The sequence below is a fragment of the Neltuma alba genome, unplaced genomic scaffold, assembly GCF_004799145.2.
Source record: "Neltuma alba isolate B1F8T4 unplaced genomic scaffold, ASM479914v2 tig00010452_pilon, whole genome shotgun sequence".
NCBI lineage: Eukaryota > Viridiplantae > Streptophyta > Magnoliopsida > Fabales > Fabaceae > Neltuma > Neltuma alba.
The window spans coordinates 633578-650999 of NW_021635344.1; the positions used below are offsets into that span (position 1 = coordinate 633578).

The following is a 17422-nucleotide window of genomic DNA, read 5'->3' on the forward strand; positions in this document are numbered from 1 at the left end:
TATAATCTTGATGATGACTATATCAAGTTGTTAATTATTTTCTATAATATAGATGATATGGTTAGTTGTGTCTCATATTTACGGGATTAATTCATTGCACTGACCTATTTTTGAAAAGCTGTCAATTATGGGACAATTAATTAATTTTTCCAATATTCGAAGTCGTTGATTGTGAGTCAAAAAAAAAAAAAAAGAAGAAGTTGTTGATTGGGATCCAGAGGTTGTTTGGATAAGAAGCAAATCGAGATAAATTTCTCTGTATGTTTACTTTATACACTGTAAAAGTAATTTTAAAACAGTAGTTTTGATGCTTTTTGGGGTCCATATTTGTCAGTTTCTCCATTCCGTTTTGCCAGCAAGTTAAAACTTTTGTGTGGGTACGTTTGTCTGTACCTGAATTGCGAGGTTGCTGAGCCCAACATCGTCTATAGCGAGCACCTTCCTTTCTTGTTCGATCTTCTGCACCGTCCCTGCCACTTAATCATTGTCTTTTTACTCTCAAAGACGGAGTATGTAGATTTTCGCGAGTATTTTTCACCCCCTTCTTCTTCCTCATTTTCTCGCTTCCAAAACACTGTTCTTAAACCGGAGAAACCATGGCTTCTGCGACCCCCAAATTGGAGCTTAGGGAGCTCGGGAACACCGGGCTTAAGCTCAGCTGCGTGGGTTTTGGAGCGTCACCTCTGGGCAATGTCTTCGGCACCGTTTCTGACGAAGAGGCCAATGCTGCTGTCCGTGAAGCCTTTCGTCTGGGAGTTAACTTCTTTGACACTTCTCCGTATGTGATTGATTTGTGTTTTCAACTCGTGGTTGTGCTTTATTTGGATGTTGTTGTATGATGCGTGAATCGGAGAAGAGATAGTTCAAAAAAGCAAATTAAGGAAACAATGACTTAAAAGAGTGTGCACTCACGTCATGATTCTTGATCTGCTCACAACTTGAATATGACACTATTTTGTTAAAAAGCCAGATAAGATTAATTGAAACTTTTGGGTTCAAACGTTTGATGTTGAGACCCGGAACATAATTTTTTCCCCAAGAAAGGTTTCGTCTTGGTTTTTTTTTTTTCCTGTTTATTTTTCACTGAAAATCGGAAATGGGTATCTTTTAGCTCATTTTTTCGGAGTTGGGGATGGCTGTTGTTTCTATCGGGGAGTAAAATTCAAAGAGCCTGATAGTTTCGTCAGAGTCATCTCATCTCTCAACAAATTGGCTTTCCAGTAAGATGTGAAGTCTGGGTTAGAAACTTAGAATTTATATAAGATGCTCCATAAGGTTGCTTTATTATTTTTATGCTTTGCTGTTGAAAACAAAATTCTATCTGACCCACAGGATTAGGACATGGTTAATATATCAACTTGGACTATATAATTGTGGATTTGACTAAGGAGTGGTGGATGATTTCAAGTTCTTATTTTTTTCCTTACCTTATATCTTTATCTTCTTAGACGGTTTACTAGTTACTTCTTGTACTAAACTAATCCTATTTGATAAGCTTTATCCAATGTTCTAGCTGACATAAATTTGGTGAAATATTTTCTTGGCCTTTTCTGGGTTTGGAAGATAATCCATTTGCAGTAATAAATCAGGTTGAGGGGATAATTATTGTCTTCATTTTTAAGGAGTTGATTTTAACTGGTTTAATCTTTTATTTTCTGATCTTAAGTTATTATGGAGGGACATTGTCAGAGAAAGTTCTAGGCAATGCGCTAAAAGCTCTGGGTGTTCCAAGAAATGAGTATGTTGTTGCAACAAAATGCGGACGATACAAGGAGGAGGGCTTTGATTTCAGTGCAGACAGAGTAACCAGGAGTATTGATGAGAGCTTGGAAAGATTGCAGCTGGAGTATGTTGACATACTATACTGCCATGATATTGAATTTGGTTCTTTGGATCAGGTGATTTCTTCTTGAAATATTTGCAAATCTTTGAGCTTATCGATGTGGGGTTTGGTGCGTTCTTGTTCTTAATCTTAATTTCTAACACATGTTGGCTTTCTTCTGAACACAGATTGTTAAGGAAACAATCCCTGCCCTTCAGAAAATAAAGGAAGCTGGGAAAGCTCGTTACATTGGTATTACTGGGCTTCCTTTGCATATTTATACTTACGTGCTTGATCGTGTACCACCTAGATCAGTGGATGTAATATTATCATATTGCCATTACTGTATAAATGATTCAACCCTGGAGGACATAATACCATATCTAAAGAGCAAAGGTGTTGGTATTGTCAATGCTTCTCCTCTAGCAATGGGGCTTCTCACTGAGAGCGGCCCTCCAGAATGGCATCCAGCTTCACCTGAACTCAAGGTGTGCTTAGTTTCTCAAAAATAAACAACTCTGTTTCTCTTACAAACTTGCAATTATCAGAATGTAATAAATTAAATCAGATTATGTAAGTTTAACAAAGATCATATTAGTTGCCAAAAAAAGATCATAGTAGACCCTTGGAATGGAAGTCATAACCACACAAATTTTCTCCCACGGTGAATAAATAAAACTGAGAGAGACTAGATAAAAATGCTTATACCAATCACAATTTGTAACTTTTTATAAATGCTTGTGCATAACAATGATGGGCACTAAGAACCGGAAAAAAGGGTATAGAGTAAGAAAAAAAATGGGTGTGACCAAAATGGTCAACCTCTTATTTTTTATTGGGGGGTTCATTTGCTGAATAAACTATTGAAAGAATAGAGATGACCTTCAACATACCTTTGCCAGAGTTGGAAATCATCTTTTTCCTTCCTGTTTTTCAACCATCGCCAGTGCTTCCAAATAAGCATGTCTCTTTTGGTACTATGTTATGGGAAGTCCTGTTCCATCCCAAAAGTTGGAAGTTACGGGGGGAAGCTCAAGATTGGTTTTAATAATACATTCTAATTAATCTTCCCTATTGAGTGAAAGCCCTCTGGAATTGAAGCTTGAATAAAGCACAAGTCCACCTAGCGCTTAAATGGAAAATGGAAACACCAAGAATGAAATTTTATAATTTAATTATAGAAGCTCTAACACCATATCAAGGATCATTACTTCTCAAAAGTTGAAGCTGTTAGAAATGCTTAGGATTACTTTTCTTAATATCAATGTAACATATGATATTTAATCTTAATTAAATTGCTTTAATGTATTGGATACTTGCAGTCTGCATGTCAAGCTGCAGCCGCCTACTGCAAAGAAAAGGGGAAGAGTATTGCAAAGTTAGCAATGCAGTATAGCTTGTTAAATAAAGAAATCACATCAGTGCTAGTTGGCATGAAGTCTGTTAAGCAGGTTCTGTTTCATCATCTTCCTGGACTGCCACATTTAAATCATTTATAATCATCTGTCTGTTTTCTTAAATCTAGTATCTATTTGATTTTATGGGTAATGGGTCTCCCTTTGATGTGAACCTATCATGTGTCGTATTCATCTGAGAATGAATTGATTGTCTCTTTGCATTATTCCCTCTAAGGATATTGGACAGTTTTCCCCCGGTAGAAAATGTGAAAATATTGACATTTGTCATTTCCATGTTCAACAAATTACTAACTACACAATTAGCATCTCATTCACATTAAAGATGCTGTTGATTGATACGGTATTTATGGTTTTAGTACCATAACTTTATACACCAACCACTATACGATTAGGAGCTCATTAAGAAGTTTGCCAGGATCTACTCAGAAATTTGGTCATATTTCTTTTACAAAAAATGTGAATGTGACTTTCTACTATGGCAGTACCCCTTATGATTCTTATGAGTTGGTGATCATATCTTTTGCCCCACTCTATCAGTAGACTCTGTCCATATTCTGCTCTAAAAGTCACGGATGAACATCAAAAACCTAAAAGTGTAGGAGCAAATTTAATAAATCTATGGCACCGGGCAATAATATTTGAAATCCCACGTGTTGGTGGAAGCTTGTGGTGCTAAATGACTTGCCAGACAATAGAAGCCCCTTGGCTTTTGTGGGCGGCATCTTTTAACTTTTAACAAATTAGGTGGACTTCTCATGTATTGCACAGAACCTAAGGAGAATGTTACATTGGTTATGATTTGTGAATAGTACAACTTGCTATAAATTTCATATTTTATGTCAACGTTGATATTGATTAGTTTTTAAGTTATGTCCATTTGAAAAATTTAGGAGCAGTTTTTATGCTGCAAGGATATTTCTTTGGCAGTCTTCTTTTTACTCAGACCACTTGCACATGGTTCTGCTATTCCTGCTTTGCATCCTCAGTTGATGACGTAATGGAATACTCCTTCTTGCCCTTAACTTAATATAGGAGTTAAGTAAGGGGTTTACTTCAGTCCTCAATATAAGATTTTAATTCATTTTGTTTTCTAAATTTATAATGTTTGCCTAAAAATATCCTCATTGATCGCACATATTAAATCAAAGGGTGATACCAATGCATGTGATTAAAATAAGTATTTTAGGAAAGCTAGTACCCATTTATTACAAATAACTAGTTTAACTATTTTTTTAATATTTGCAAATTTGTTAGCTGTCTTTTATATTGAGGATTGGAGGTAGTATATCTGTTTTTCATACTGATACTAGCAGCAATATAAGATTGAGAAATAATGAATCACTGGGACTGTACCGCTCACAAGATTTGTGTGTGAACAATTTGGAGCATAGCTGACAATGTAATAAACTGATCTACGTTAGCATGTCTGACAAAATAGGTGGAGGAGAATGTTGCTGCTGCGACAGAACTTGCAGCTTCAGGGATTGATGAAGAAGCTTTAGCAGAGGTTGAAGCTATTCTAAAGCAATTTGGAGCATAGCTGACAATGTAATAAACTGATCTACGTTAGCATGTCTGACAAAATAGGTGGAGGAGAATGTTGCTGCTTGCAGCTTCAGGGATTGATGAAGAAGCTTTAGCAGAGGTTGAAGCTATTCTAAAGCCAGTAAAGAATCAGTCATGGCCAAGTGGAATCCAGCAGAGCTAATGTTCTTGCTGCTTTGTAATTTGCCTTAACTTCTACTGTCTGGTATTTTCAATTAAGGTGACCCTCTGGTTGCCCTGTTTGTGTTGTAGTTCCTCTGCTTCTGTTCAGTATGAGAATACACTTTTTAACAGATGCAAATTTACCGTTTGAATTATTTATCCCCAACCATTTGTTTAGTGTCAAAGGTCCTCATTTCATTGCCCCTATAGACATACTTGCTAACAAGCTAGGCTTCTAGGATTGGAGTTGGTTCTAAATATAAGCAATATTTTTATTTCCTGAAATTTTAAGTTTGGTCGAAATTTTGAGTAATTTTTTTTAATAAAGATGTGTTTTATGAAATATATTTAAAAATTGTGAACTATAACACATTAATGTGGGAATCTCAAAATTATATCATTTTATAATTTTATTAATTAAAAATACATATATACAATTGTAAAATATTTTCAGCCAACATATATATTTAAAAGATTACATCACAGGTAAGTTTTAATGAATAAATGAGATTGAAAATTTAAATTCATTGAAAATAAAAGATTATATTTAGAAGGTTAATTAAATTTGTAATATGGTAATGGATTTAGAAGTATAACAAAAAATATTAAAATAAAATTGTTTTTAAATTTCAGATAAAGATAAGGTTATAATTATTTAGTATTTGTGTTAATTGGTCAAAATAATTGGAGAATATTATGATTTAACGATTAACTGATGTTTGGGTAGATGATAGTTGAATTTAAAATTAGAAAGAAAGTGAATGCAATATATATTTTAATTTTAAAGGAGGTTTATACAGGTTTTCAAAATAAAAAAAGATGTTTTTATAATTTAGGTTAAATAGAAGGGAGATTAATATATTTTACTCTATATTTGTACTACTTCTGTGAAGAGGTAATACTTCTCCGATATTTAATATAAAACCCATTTAACTAATTTGATTAGATTAAAAAAGTTAGGTAAGTTAGTTAATTATAAGAAATATAACATATTTTTTTTCCAAAACACTATAATTATCTTTCTTAATATCTCTTCTTCCTCTTCTACTTGATTATGGTTGAGGGAGTATCCATAGGAGTAATTTAGAGAAAATTAATAAATATGAGAAATGAGTCTTATATTTAATACCAAAACTAACTTAACAATTAGGTCATATATTAAGGACCGGAGGACTATTAATTTATATTTTTATAAATCAGGAAATAGGCTTATTAAGTTTTTATACGAGTTGTGTTATAATTCCTACAATTATGGTTTAAAAGGAATTTATGATTTGAAACATATTTTACTTTAAGGTAAATAATACTCCTCCGGTCCTTAATATAAGTACCAATTGGTAAGTTGGTTTTGGTCCTAGATATAAGACCCATTTCTCATATTTATCAATTATCTCTAAATTATCCCTATAGATACTCTTTTAACCATAATCAAGTAGAAGAGAAAGGTGGGGTATTAAGAAATATGATTATAGTATTTTAGAAAAAACGTGTTATATTTCTTATAATTAACTAACTTATCTAATTTTCTTAATCTAATCAAATTAATTAAATGAGTTTTATATTAAAGATCGAAGGAATATCTTTTATTTTCATTAGATAAATAAAAACAATTTAACATTGCAGAATGGGGTAAAGAAAAGCTTGTACTACAGCAGAAAATCAGATGCTCCGCTTGATCTATGTACTAGGCCGCGAAAACGGCGAAAGTACAACAAAACAGCCTACGCGTTCAAAAATAAATAAATAATTAAAAAAGAAAGAAAGAAAATAAAAGGTAGCCTATCAGCAAAACAGGGAAAGTCACAGCCTCACAGGTTCAAGTCCCAGAGTCACTGAAGCAGCATCAGTGAGCAATCATGGCGGCCACTAGAGCGATGACCATAACCAGCAACTCTGCGTGCTCCTTGCTTACCAAATCCCCGTTTTTGCGGAGGCAAAAGCCCTTCGTTGATAGCCTTTGCCTTAAGAACCTCAAGCTTCGTTGTCCTTCTTCCAAGAGGTCTTACACTTGCCGGGCTATCTACAATCCCGATGTTCAGGTCAAGGAGGAAGGCCAGCCTGAAACCTTAGATTATAGAGTCTTCTTCGTTGATAAGTCCGGGAAGAAGGTTGATTAATTCCGCTCCTTTTGATTCATTCATTCTGTGCATTGTTTTTGGTGGTGGCTGAAATGGGCATCTAATTACTGGTTTAATGGCTTAGACTTTGTGAAATGGGATGTTGTGCTTCGAATGTTTTGTCTTTCTTATATATAATGTTCGCTGTATTTTAAAATTGTTAATGTAAAATTGCGATTTTGTGCCGTGAAAATTCGGGTGATTTTGTATTTAATCGTGGATTGTTTGATTAGTAAGAGAAAATGGAAGAGGAGTACATGTTGAATGGATTACCGATTCGTGCTTAACACTTTTCTGTTAGATTTGGATTGAAATGATCAGGGTGGCGGGTGTAACTTTTACGTTTGATAAATTTGCACCATCTTTATTTGGAATCAGAAAGCATTGTTTTTCCGTGTACCGAGTAGTGTCTTCTTGTTTAACCCCGTAATGCTCTTTGAGAAACCCATAAACCTACTTTTTTAGATGCTGTTGATAACTCGGCCAATTCGTGGGCTAACATTAGTTGCCTCATCGACAATTGTTCCAATTGTAGATTTTTTCCACCAGGCTTCCAGTTCTCGTAGTTTCTGGTGAAGTGAGTGAAACAGAGGACAATATTTTGTATTTTTCTGGCAGTAACTTCTGGATTGATTGTATTGTTTTGCATAAAAAAGATCAGAAGTTTTCTATAGAATAAAGTACAGAACTCAGAGTTCTGTCGTATGTACGAGTTTCCTGCTCTATGTGCTTCTCGTGAAATTTGAGAGTTCTTGTCACTTGTACAGTTTTGCATGTACCTACGGAAATTCATGCTGTACAATGCAGGTTTCTCCCTGGCATGATATTCCGTTGCAGCTAGGTGCTGATATCTTTAACTTTATTGTTGAGATACCAAAAGAATCTAGTGCAAAGATGGAGGTTGCTACGGACGAGCCATTCACTCCTATTAAGCAGGATACGAAAAAAGGAAAGCTCCGATATTATCCGTAAGAGACAGCTTCGTTGCTCATACCCTTTCTCTTTTTGCAGTATAGCTTGTCTTTGACTTGGCATATTAAATCTGCTCTGTGCAGATTTTATTGCCCTTAAAGAAGCATTATCTTCATGGGTTAAATTTGTTCAATATGCCTTGCTGATTATAAATTTCCTTGATATCTAATCGTTGTACGTCTAGTTGTTTTTCCAAGCATTAATGGTGCTGAATTAAAAAAGAAAAGAAAAGAAAGAAACAGAGTACATTCTATGCACAAACTGAGCTCCAATTAATAAAAATCAAAAGGTTTATGAAAGAGCGCGGAATTCCTAATATTTCCTTTTTATTTTATTTATTTCAGAGTTTATTGTAAATATCCTTACTCTCATGGAGATTGCTGTAAATTCTCTTTGGCTCTAGGCCTGTAAATAGCTATGTTCATTTCGTGCAAATGCATCCAAAAGAAGTTATTCTTTAGAAAATTCTTCTAATCTCTTTTGTTGAAGAGAATTGTTTCAATCAGTCAATTTAGTTACAGCTTAACTATGCAACTATCCGGCCTCTCAATGTCAACATTATCTTGTTCTAATCCAACTGAGAATTTATCTTTTAGACTTACCGAGGGCTCAGTGGTAATGTAAATGTCTTGTTATGCGTGTCTTATTTTTTCCCCTATTTATGGCCATGAATCTGTTGGAAAATTGGCAACCCATTGCCCATCTTTAATACGAAATTCAATCCTAAGATGCCATGTTCTGCAAGTTATTATGCCTATTTTTGTAGTGTCATTGAGTTCTTATCCGTCAGGCCTTGGGATTATTATTTCTTTCTTTTAAAACTTATATTTTATTGTTGCTTGAAATGTTTGGTGTCTCCCTAATCTGGTCTGCAACATGTTTTGCATGATCTCCAGCTATAACATAAATTGGAACTATGGCTTGCTTCCACAAACATGGGAAGATCCGTCTCATGCAAATTCTGAAGTTGAAGGTGCATTGGGAGATAATGACCCTGGTATTGCATTGCTTATAAACTCAACCTCCAATTTTTTCTGCGTTATTGTCATACGAGGAGTACATCAAAATGTGTCTAAAATTCTTCTTAATATGTAGTTGATGTGGTTGAGATTGGTGAAAGCCGGAGGAAAATAGGAGAGGTTCTCAGGGTGAAACCCTTGGCTGCTTTAGCAATGATTGATGAAGGAGAACTTGATTGGAAAATAGTTGCAATTTCATTGGATGATCCAATGGCTTCACTCGTGAATGATGTTGACGATGTTGAAAAGCATTTTCCAGTAAGTTCTCTTACCTCACTAGATTGTCTTCTCTGCCATTTTGTTTTTGCTATTGTAGCATAGCATTGTTTAATGTCCTTTCCTCTCTCTACTATCTGATGGAGTTATAGTACTCTCTTCATTACATCATGTCCCTCTGTGTGTGTGTTTGTGAATGTAGAAAAATATGAATAGAAAGTCTTGAAAAAGAATAAATCCTCTAGACAGATTAGAAAAAAGAATTCTACATGGAGAGCTCTGATTTTTCTTTTTCTTTTTTTCTTTTTACATATGATTTACTAATTTATTTATGTAGCTTGATTGGTTGATACCTAGGTTCTGGTAGTATGCTTCATCTGTCACCACCCCAGCCTGACTTGGTAAGCCTTCACTGTGGATAATTGGAAATGCAGTTCCAAGTTCATGCTTAACGAAAGGAAGCACGGATTTTACACAGCTAACTTTCATTTCAATACCTGAACACAACTAGGGCAAATGTGGCATCAGAGAGAGGAAAAACACATACAGAGGGAGGGAGTAGGGCAAAAGGAAAGCCAATAAAAAGACACTGTGAAAGACTAGAAATAAAAAACAATTAAGATCTTTAACTGAGCAGATTTTTAAGAAGGAATAAATAGTTCATAGTGTGTAGGTTGAAGTCTGTTGTATTCTTCGTTGGAAGGGCTCCATCTCTATTGCTGGGAGACAAGCTTAATAATGTGCTTTTCAAATGACGGACTCTAATTTTGAACTTAGTTTTGTTTTCTTGTAGACATGCTCTCTGGCTGTCTGTCTGTGTCTCTGTGTCTGCACGCGCGCGTGTTTTAGTTGTGCCAGTCAACTATTATTGCATAACTTTTTAGTCAAATGACATCACTTGAACAATAGATACCTCCAGAATAAACTTGATGCTAGCACACAAAATTTTTATGCCCCCAATGACAGGGAAAAGGGTTTGGTGGCTTAATTAGCAATTTTTATTGATGATTAATCCGGGAGTTGTCTTCAGGGCACCCTTACCGCAATTAGGGATTGGTTCAGAGACTACAAGATACCTGATGGAAAACCTGCTAATAAATTTGGCCTCGGCAACCGGCCAGCAAATAAGGTATTTTTGTTACTTTCATCTTTTAACACAAGTATCTGACTGTCTCTAAATACTATCTTTCTGTTTTCCAAATGTAGTCAAAGATTATCAGCTTACCTTCTTAAATAATTTGATGGTTCTTGTTGCCTACAAACGGCATAATTCAAGGCTCTTGTATTGAATTTTGTTTGCTCTAGTAAGTGGTCAAACACTGTAAATCATATATTGAAAAGTATGAATTATATGGATGACACAATTTGCTTGGTTTTTCGGGGAGATATAAGGAATAAGCCTGATACTTTTTTAAAGCTCATCTCACCAATAGAGAATATATTAGGAAAGATAAATAGAAAAGAAAACCATTTTTTTGGGGCCAAATATATTAATCCTTTATAGAAACCTTCTTGGTAATATGGTGTCCAAGAACATGCTCAAGTGGGTGAGCGATTGTGTTGGTTTCTTTTGGAATTTGGTTCTGTTTGGCTTAAGAATTTAATTTAGCGCTCATAGGAGTTGTTGGGATGCCATTTTTATGATTCATTTACAGACCTTGGAAATTTACCTCAGGCTTGCTGAGGAAAGGATCACTAGATAGGTCTTTCTTTTTAAGATCTTTTCCCACTCCTCATAATCTTTGTGTAAACCTCCTACTTCCAAATTTTACCTGATAGCAAAGTGCCCCTTTTCTTGGAATTTTCACTTCCTTAAGAAGCCCTAAGATGAGGAAGCTTCTGAACTCGCTTTATGACCAACTAAGCAGCCTTAATTTTTCAGCTTTTTACTTTGCTAGACTAATCTTGATAGCATCAAAACGAGAATCACCATTTTTGGGAGACCAAGATATGGTTTCTGTCTGTAATAAACCAAAGAAAGATAATTTAGAGTGGCATGTGTGGTAGTATTGTACTGTGACCATCTTCTTTGGACATTGTATTTTTTATTATGATTATATCCTCATCCTGTCCGATCGCATCATGAACGTTGATTGTGATAAAACAGGCTTACGCTCTAAAGGTCATCGCAGAGACCAACGAATCCTGGAACAAACTTGTCAAGAGATCCATTCCTGCAGGTGAGCTCTCACTTGTGTGAGATTGATGCATTGGTATTCGATATAGTGGTCACTGCTGGTGCTGGTGCTGGTGCTGGTGCTGCCTTCATTCTTTGGAACTCTGTCCCCTATGTTATCATTTCACGAACTCTTCTTCTGTTGGGCTTTCTGGATAAATCTATCTGTTTTATATCAGTGCTTTTTTGTCCCACTGTTTAGTTAGATATATATAATCTTATCCATCTTTCTCTATCATACATTGTACATTTTTATTAATTATTCCTCTGGTCTTTTAATTTAAAAGTTACTTAAATTGGGGTAGATTAAAGAAACTAATTAAATTATTTAATTTTAACAGATGTGACATGATTACCCTAAAATAATCATACGTAACATATTATGGAGCTAATGAGTAATCACTTTTGTTGGCACAAAACAAAAAAGTGATCACTTTGTATTTTACAAAATAAAATTATCACATATTTATCTCATATAATACAAAATCATTTAAAATAAGTTGATTGGTACTTAGAATGACAACTGACAATTCTGTCAACAACATCCTGACTATAATCACTTGGCATCCAATTGTTCATCCAGAAGAAAATTGTTTCATTTGAAGAATTCAACATGGTTATGTCTGTCAGCAAAACACATGCAAATTTTTTAAGGGTCTGTTTGAATTAACAGTAAAAAATAATTTATTTTCAATCTGACTTTTGGATAAAAGTTATATTAGATAATGTGATTTATATTTATATTGACATTTGTAAATGTCAGTTTGTAAAATAAAAAAAATTATTTAGGTTATGATTAAATAAGTAAATTTAGTTTGTAGAATGACGAAAATAGATGTGATTTTTATTAAATAATAAAAATGATTAAAAATATGAATTTACAAAATATAATAATTTTAAATTATTATAATAGGAAAAAGTTATATTTAATGAATAAAATATATTTAAATAAGAAATCATAGTAATGCGAAAATTTTTGAACCAAATAATATTACATAATTAATTAGATGCATAACTTATGTAAATATAAAATAAAAACAATGTTAAAAATTTAAAATATTATAAAAGTTATTTAAAATTATTTTCACTTAAGAGAATATTAAAAACAAACAACCAAAAATTGATTGGGAAGCATAAAGAATATATAGAGAGAAGTAAAAGAACAATATAAACACAAAGGAAAAAATATTTTTTAATTTCAAAAAACTATTTTTCTATAAGTCATAAGAAAATTTTATATGTTTTTACAATTATGCTTAAAAAATCAGTTTTTGATCCACAAGTCAGATTAGTCAAAAACTGTGACAAACAACTCTTAAATTTACAAACTGACTTATCATACTTATGAGTTATTTTTTCCTCCTAAAACGCCTTGCCAAACTCGGTGTAAAAGTTGATAGTTGAACAAAGAAGTTCACATGATTGAATAACTTTAGTTATGCGCCAGGATGATACGCTGTTTGGATTTATATTATATTGAATTATTTATGAATTGTGAATAAAGTGACTTGCCAATGCTATACAAGATTTCTTGCAATGCATGCAAAAGCCCACCATCCAGTGTTGATGTACAAAAACTAATAAGCACCTCATTTACGAATGAGAATTGAATTTAGCAGAAAGAATTAGTTTCCCATAACATAACAAAATAAAGTTTAAATTCTCGTTAAGAAAAATACTTACATTTAACACCTGATAATGCAGAATTGCTTCGTTATCTATGCTTATAAGAAAAAAGCACATCATCCTAAATGAATAATGCTTGGGCTTCTGAGTAAAGTTGTTAGTGAATTTTAAAAATCACTAATCAAATTAATCATTATGATATTTACATACTCCTCCTGTTCTTAATATAAGACATATTTAACTAATTTGATTACATTAAGGAATTTAGGTAAGTTAATTAATTATAAGAAATATGACACGTTTTTCTTAAAATATCATAATCATCTTTTTTAATACCCTATCTTCCTCTTCTACTTGATTATGGTTGAGGAAGTATCTATAAGGGTAATTTAGAGAAAACTGATAAATATGAAAAATGGGTTTTATATTTAGGACTAAAACCAACTCAATAATTTGGTCCTATATTAAGGACCGGAGAAATATATTAAATTAATTCTCTCAACAATTTGCGTATAATGGACAACTGTTGGCAATTCAAACTTGAAAGAAGTTGAGATGGCATTCCCGGGCAATAGCGAGTCCCACGTTGGGAATTTACAAAGACGACCCAGCTATAGGAGGCTATATGAAGGCGCCTTCTGTACACTTCCATTTCACGGAGCCGTGCAATGGGCACAGAGCGAACTATTCTTTCGCCTTTTACTAAAGAATACCGTGTGCTCGTTGCATAAAGCGGCATACGCCTATTTTTGGAGAGAGGTTTTTGCGTTTAAAGCCTCTCGCAATTCTCTGTTTCAAAGCTCTTCTTCTATTTCTGTCAGGGCTTTGTGCCTTGTTTGATATTGTTTTTTATTTTACGTTCTTATAATATCTCCATAGAGTGATTTTTAAATTAAGTTTAGAAAACAAAAAAATTAAGAACTTTGTGTAAATCATTATTTTTGAAAAGGGCTACTATCATGTTTATTTTTTAAAATTTGATATTATTTTGGTTTTAGTTTTAGTTTTCTAAAATGATTTTTAAAATTTAACTTCATTTTGAAAATTAAAATTACTGGTCTAAACTTGAGTTAAATTTGAGGATCAAAATTACTGATTCAAAATGGATTTTGAAGAGAAAACATGTTTTCTAAATTTATCCTTTTGGCTTTAAGAGTCCTAGGGCTTGCATGTTTTCTTCTTAAAGCCTATTACCTTGTTACTTTTCTATATGCGTATTATTATCATTGTAAACTTAACCACATTATTTTATACTATTTCTAATACTTAATATAAGAGCTGGTTAATTAGTTGAACTTAATCTTAAATATAAGATTTTAATCAATTTTACTTCTAAATTTATAATGTTTTGCGTAAAATATCCCTATTAGTTGTAATAGTTTTTGCCAAAAAATAGTTCTAATACACATAATTAAAATTAAAAGGACCAAAATTATAGAGACCAAATTAAAATGGAGACAAATTATAATGACCAAACATTACATTAACCCAATTTTCCATTTTCTATAAAAAAAATAATAGAAAATCACGTTGTCTACTACCCATAAGAAATGCGGTTCATCTGGGCACCCGTTTGGCACGCAGGAATTGGAGCCATGACAATGGAAAATTGGAATTGAAATTGAATTCCATATTGTCTAATCCATGGAACTCCCAAGATTGGTAACATACATTTGTTACTTGTTGTCAAAATTGATTCTGTTGAAGTGTTCTTGGGACATGTAAATGATTTCCGATTTCTTCTGAATTATATTCAAATGAAACAATTTTATTATTCTTCATTAATAAGCCAGATGGGAATGGCAAGTCGAGATGTCGTTCAATTTACAGAATTGTACTGTTAGGATGTCGTTTTCCTTTTTGCATTGGTAGATCTTACTTCTCATGGCACTAATAAAAAACAAATCTACTGCTTCTAGTTCTTAACATAAAAGTTAGTTTAATATTTAATTTGGTTCTAAATATAAGATTCTAATATATTTTATCTCTTATATGTATCTATATTTTTAAAGTAGTCATTGTAATAGTTGCGCATGTTAAATGTTCTATCACATGATAGTTCTACCTAATACACATGATTAGCAAAAGTATTCTACGTAAGATAATATCTATTTGTTACAAATAACTAACTTAATAAATTTTTTAAATTTACTCAAATTAGTTAACTGATTCTTGTGTTAAAAATTAGAGGTAGTATTTGATTACAGAGATGACTAGAAGGGTATTAGTGTCTTTTGGAATCTTAAGTTCAGCATTTTATCATTAAAATAGTCATGCCAAACAAAAATTATCTTTAGGATACCAATGATTTTTCTTGACACACCACACGCACCTTTGAAACCTAATTTAATTTCCTTTCTTAATTACTAACCCCAATCCTTAATATAAGATCCAATTAACTAACTTAAAGAGATTAAGAAAACTGTCAAAATTATTTTAATATTTATTTTTATTTTTTTATAAACTAATTTGGTTAACTTATAAACTGATATTAATTTAATGATACACATAAGTATTTTAAAAAAAATCATGTAATATATACTATAATTAAATAATCTTTTCATTTCTTTAATCTCCTCGTATTAGTACTAAGACCTAGAGGCTAGAGGTAGTACTTACATTCCTCATTCCCTTTCTTGCTTTCATTTCAATTTTTTTTTTTTAAAAAAAAAAAACTTCCCAACATACTAAATAGGGGGCCTTTGTTGCTTTCATATTGTATGTATATTTAGATATTGTAGTTTCTTAATTTTAAATCTGGTTAACACTTATAAGAAAACCATGAAATTTGCTGAAATCTAAAGCAAGCAAACAAAAATTGTGATAAACTGACTAATTAGAAGTTCTAAACAAAGTACAAATAGCCCACACATAACTCTTTGCAACATCGTTATTAATATACCAATTGTGCCCAGTAATTTTTCAAAATGGCTTCTACAAAATCTTTCTATCTTGTGCCTTTTCTGGTTATCATGTTATCATCAGACCTCAGGTATGCTTCAGAATAGTCAAGGCAATCCCAAAAGCTAGGCGAGTGCAGGAAAACGCGTCTCAAGCTCATCATGATATCAATTGTGACCTTAATACAGAGTTGGAGTTTCTAAGTTCTAACTATGATGCGATAACTATGGATATGACGCCAGAAAAAGACCGTTTTATTGTTCTGCATGTTTTAAATTATAATACTCCCTTATTCTTAATATAAGACATATTTAACTTATTTGATTAGATGAAGGAAGTTGGGTAAGTTAGTTAATTTTAAGAAATATGACATGTTTTTCCTAAAACACTATAATCATTTTCTTTAACATCCTCCTTCTCTCTTTTACTTGATTATAGTTGAAGGAGTATTCATAAGAATAATTTAGAAAAAATTAATAAATATGAGAAATATTTAGAACTAAAATCATCTAAATAATTAGGTCTTCTATTAAGGATAGAAGGAGTATTTCATGTTGTTTAACACTAGACTTAAGTTTTTAAACCATAACTAAACAAACAAACAAAAAGAAGTTATTATTCTCAAGTGTTATACTACCTCCGGTCCTTAATATAAGATCTTGTTTGACTTTTATTTTGGTTCTAAATATAAGATCCCAGTATACTTTATCTCTTATACTTATTCATTTTTTTCTAAGGTAGTCCTTTAATAATGGTAGTTTTAGATAACAAATTTGATTAGCAAGGATATTTTAAGAAAAACAACACATATTCATTACAAATAACTAACTTAACTAAGTTTCTAATCTCTCCAAATTAGTCAATGAGTCTTATAATTAGGACTGGAGGTAGTATATATCAAATGTCTCATGATATATATCAAGTGACATATAAATTATTTACTGAGAAATAAGTCAAATTATTGAAGACTTGCAAATAATATTGACTTGTATCGATATTTTATATTTCAGGTAACATTGATGTAGTTGAAGGAAAAAAAATGCTGTGAGGATTGTCACACTCCTGAATGCAGGAACGGTGAATGTGTTAAATGCCAAGAAAATTGCTGCGGAAAAGAATGCAAAATGCTGTTATATGATATCAACTAAATGTTTATACTGTTATTAAAATCAGACTCAACTTATAACCTCTTTCAAAGTGAGATTCTTTTTGCTTTTAATTCATCGAGCTTGAAACTGACTTTATTTAGAAGAAATCGAGTCTTTTCAGCTCAGTCCAATGATAGTTTTCATTACTTTCTCTCTTGAAGTAAAAAACTCGTTAGTGAGCGATCTATAAATATCTTTATAAATACTCTTTGAGCTTGGAGGCGTGTCTTAGTCTATTTGTCGGATCTTTTGTTATAGATTTAATTATTGGACAAATCTCGTGTCAAGTCACTTAGATTC

General features: G+C 32.5%; 2 protein-coding genes and 1 non-coding gene across 4 annotated transcripts; all 3 read left to right on the plus strand.

Annotated features, from left to right (window-relative positions):
• Positions 1 to 386: 386 nt before the first annotated feature.
• On the plus strand, positions 387 to 5232 carry LOC114756692 (L-galactose dehydrogenase). Of its 2 annotated transcripts, XM_028945632.1 has the most exons (6): positions 387 to 778; positions 1667 to 1898; positions 2011 to 2310; positions 3145 to 3273; positions 4679 to 4747; positions 4886 to 5232. In XM_028945632.1, the coding sequence occupies exons 1-6, from the start codon at positions 597 to 599 to the stop codon at positions 4946 to 4948; spliced, it is 975 nt and encodes a 324-aa protein (XP_028801465.1). In that variant the 5' UTR covers positions 387 to 596; the 3' UTR covers positions 4949 to 5232. The 2 variants fall into 2 exon arrangements, with proteins under 2 accessions (XP_028801465.1, XP_028801466.1); XM_028945633.1 differs by lacking the exon at positions 4886 to 5232 and having other exon boundaries at positions 4662 to 4686.
• Positions 5233 to 6743: 1511 nt separating this feature from the next.
• LOC114756655 (soluble inorganic pyrophosphatase 6, chloroplastic) lies at positions 6744 to 11709 on the plus strand. The gene is made up of 6 exons (XM_028945610.1): positions 6744 to 7055; positions 7872 to 8032; positions 8933 to 9033; positions 9132 to 9313; positions 10302 to 10400; positions 11379 to 11709. Exons 1-6 carry the CDS (start codon positions 6804 to 6806, stop codon positions 11469 to 11471), a joined length of 888 nt encoding a protein of 295 aa, XP_028801443.1. The 5' UTR covers positions 6744 to 6803; the 3' UTR covers positions 11472 to 11709.
• A 2023-nt stretch (positions 11710 to 13732) lies between these two features.
• On the plus strand, positions 13733 to 13851 carry LOC114756700 (U5 spliceosomal RNA). The gene has a single exon (XR_003741494.1). It is a non-coding gene; the product is annotated as a U5 spliceosomal RNA (small nuclear RNA).
• Positions 13852 to 17422: the final 3571 nt, after the last annotated feature.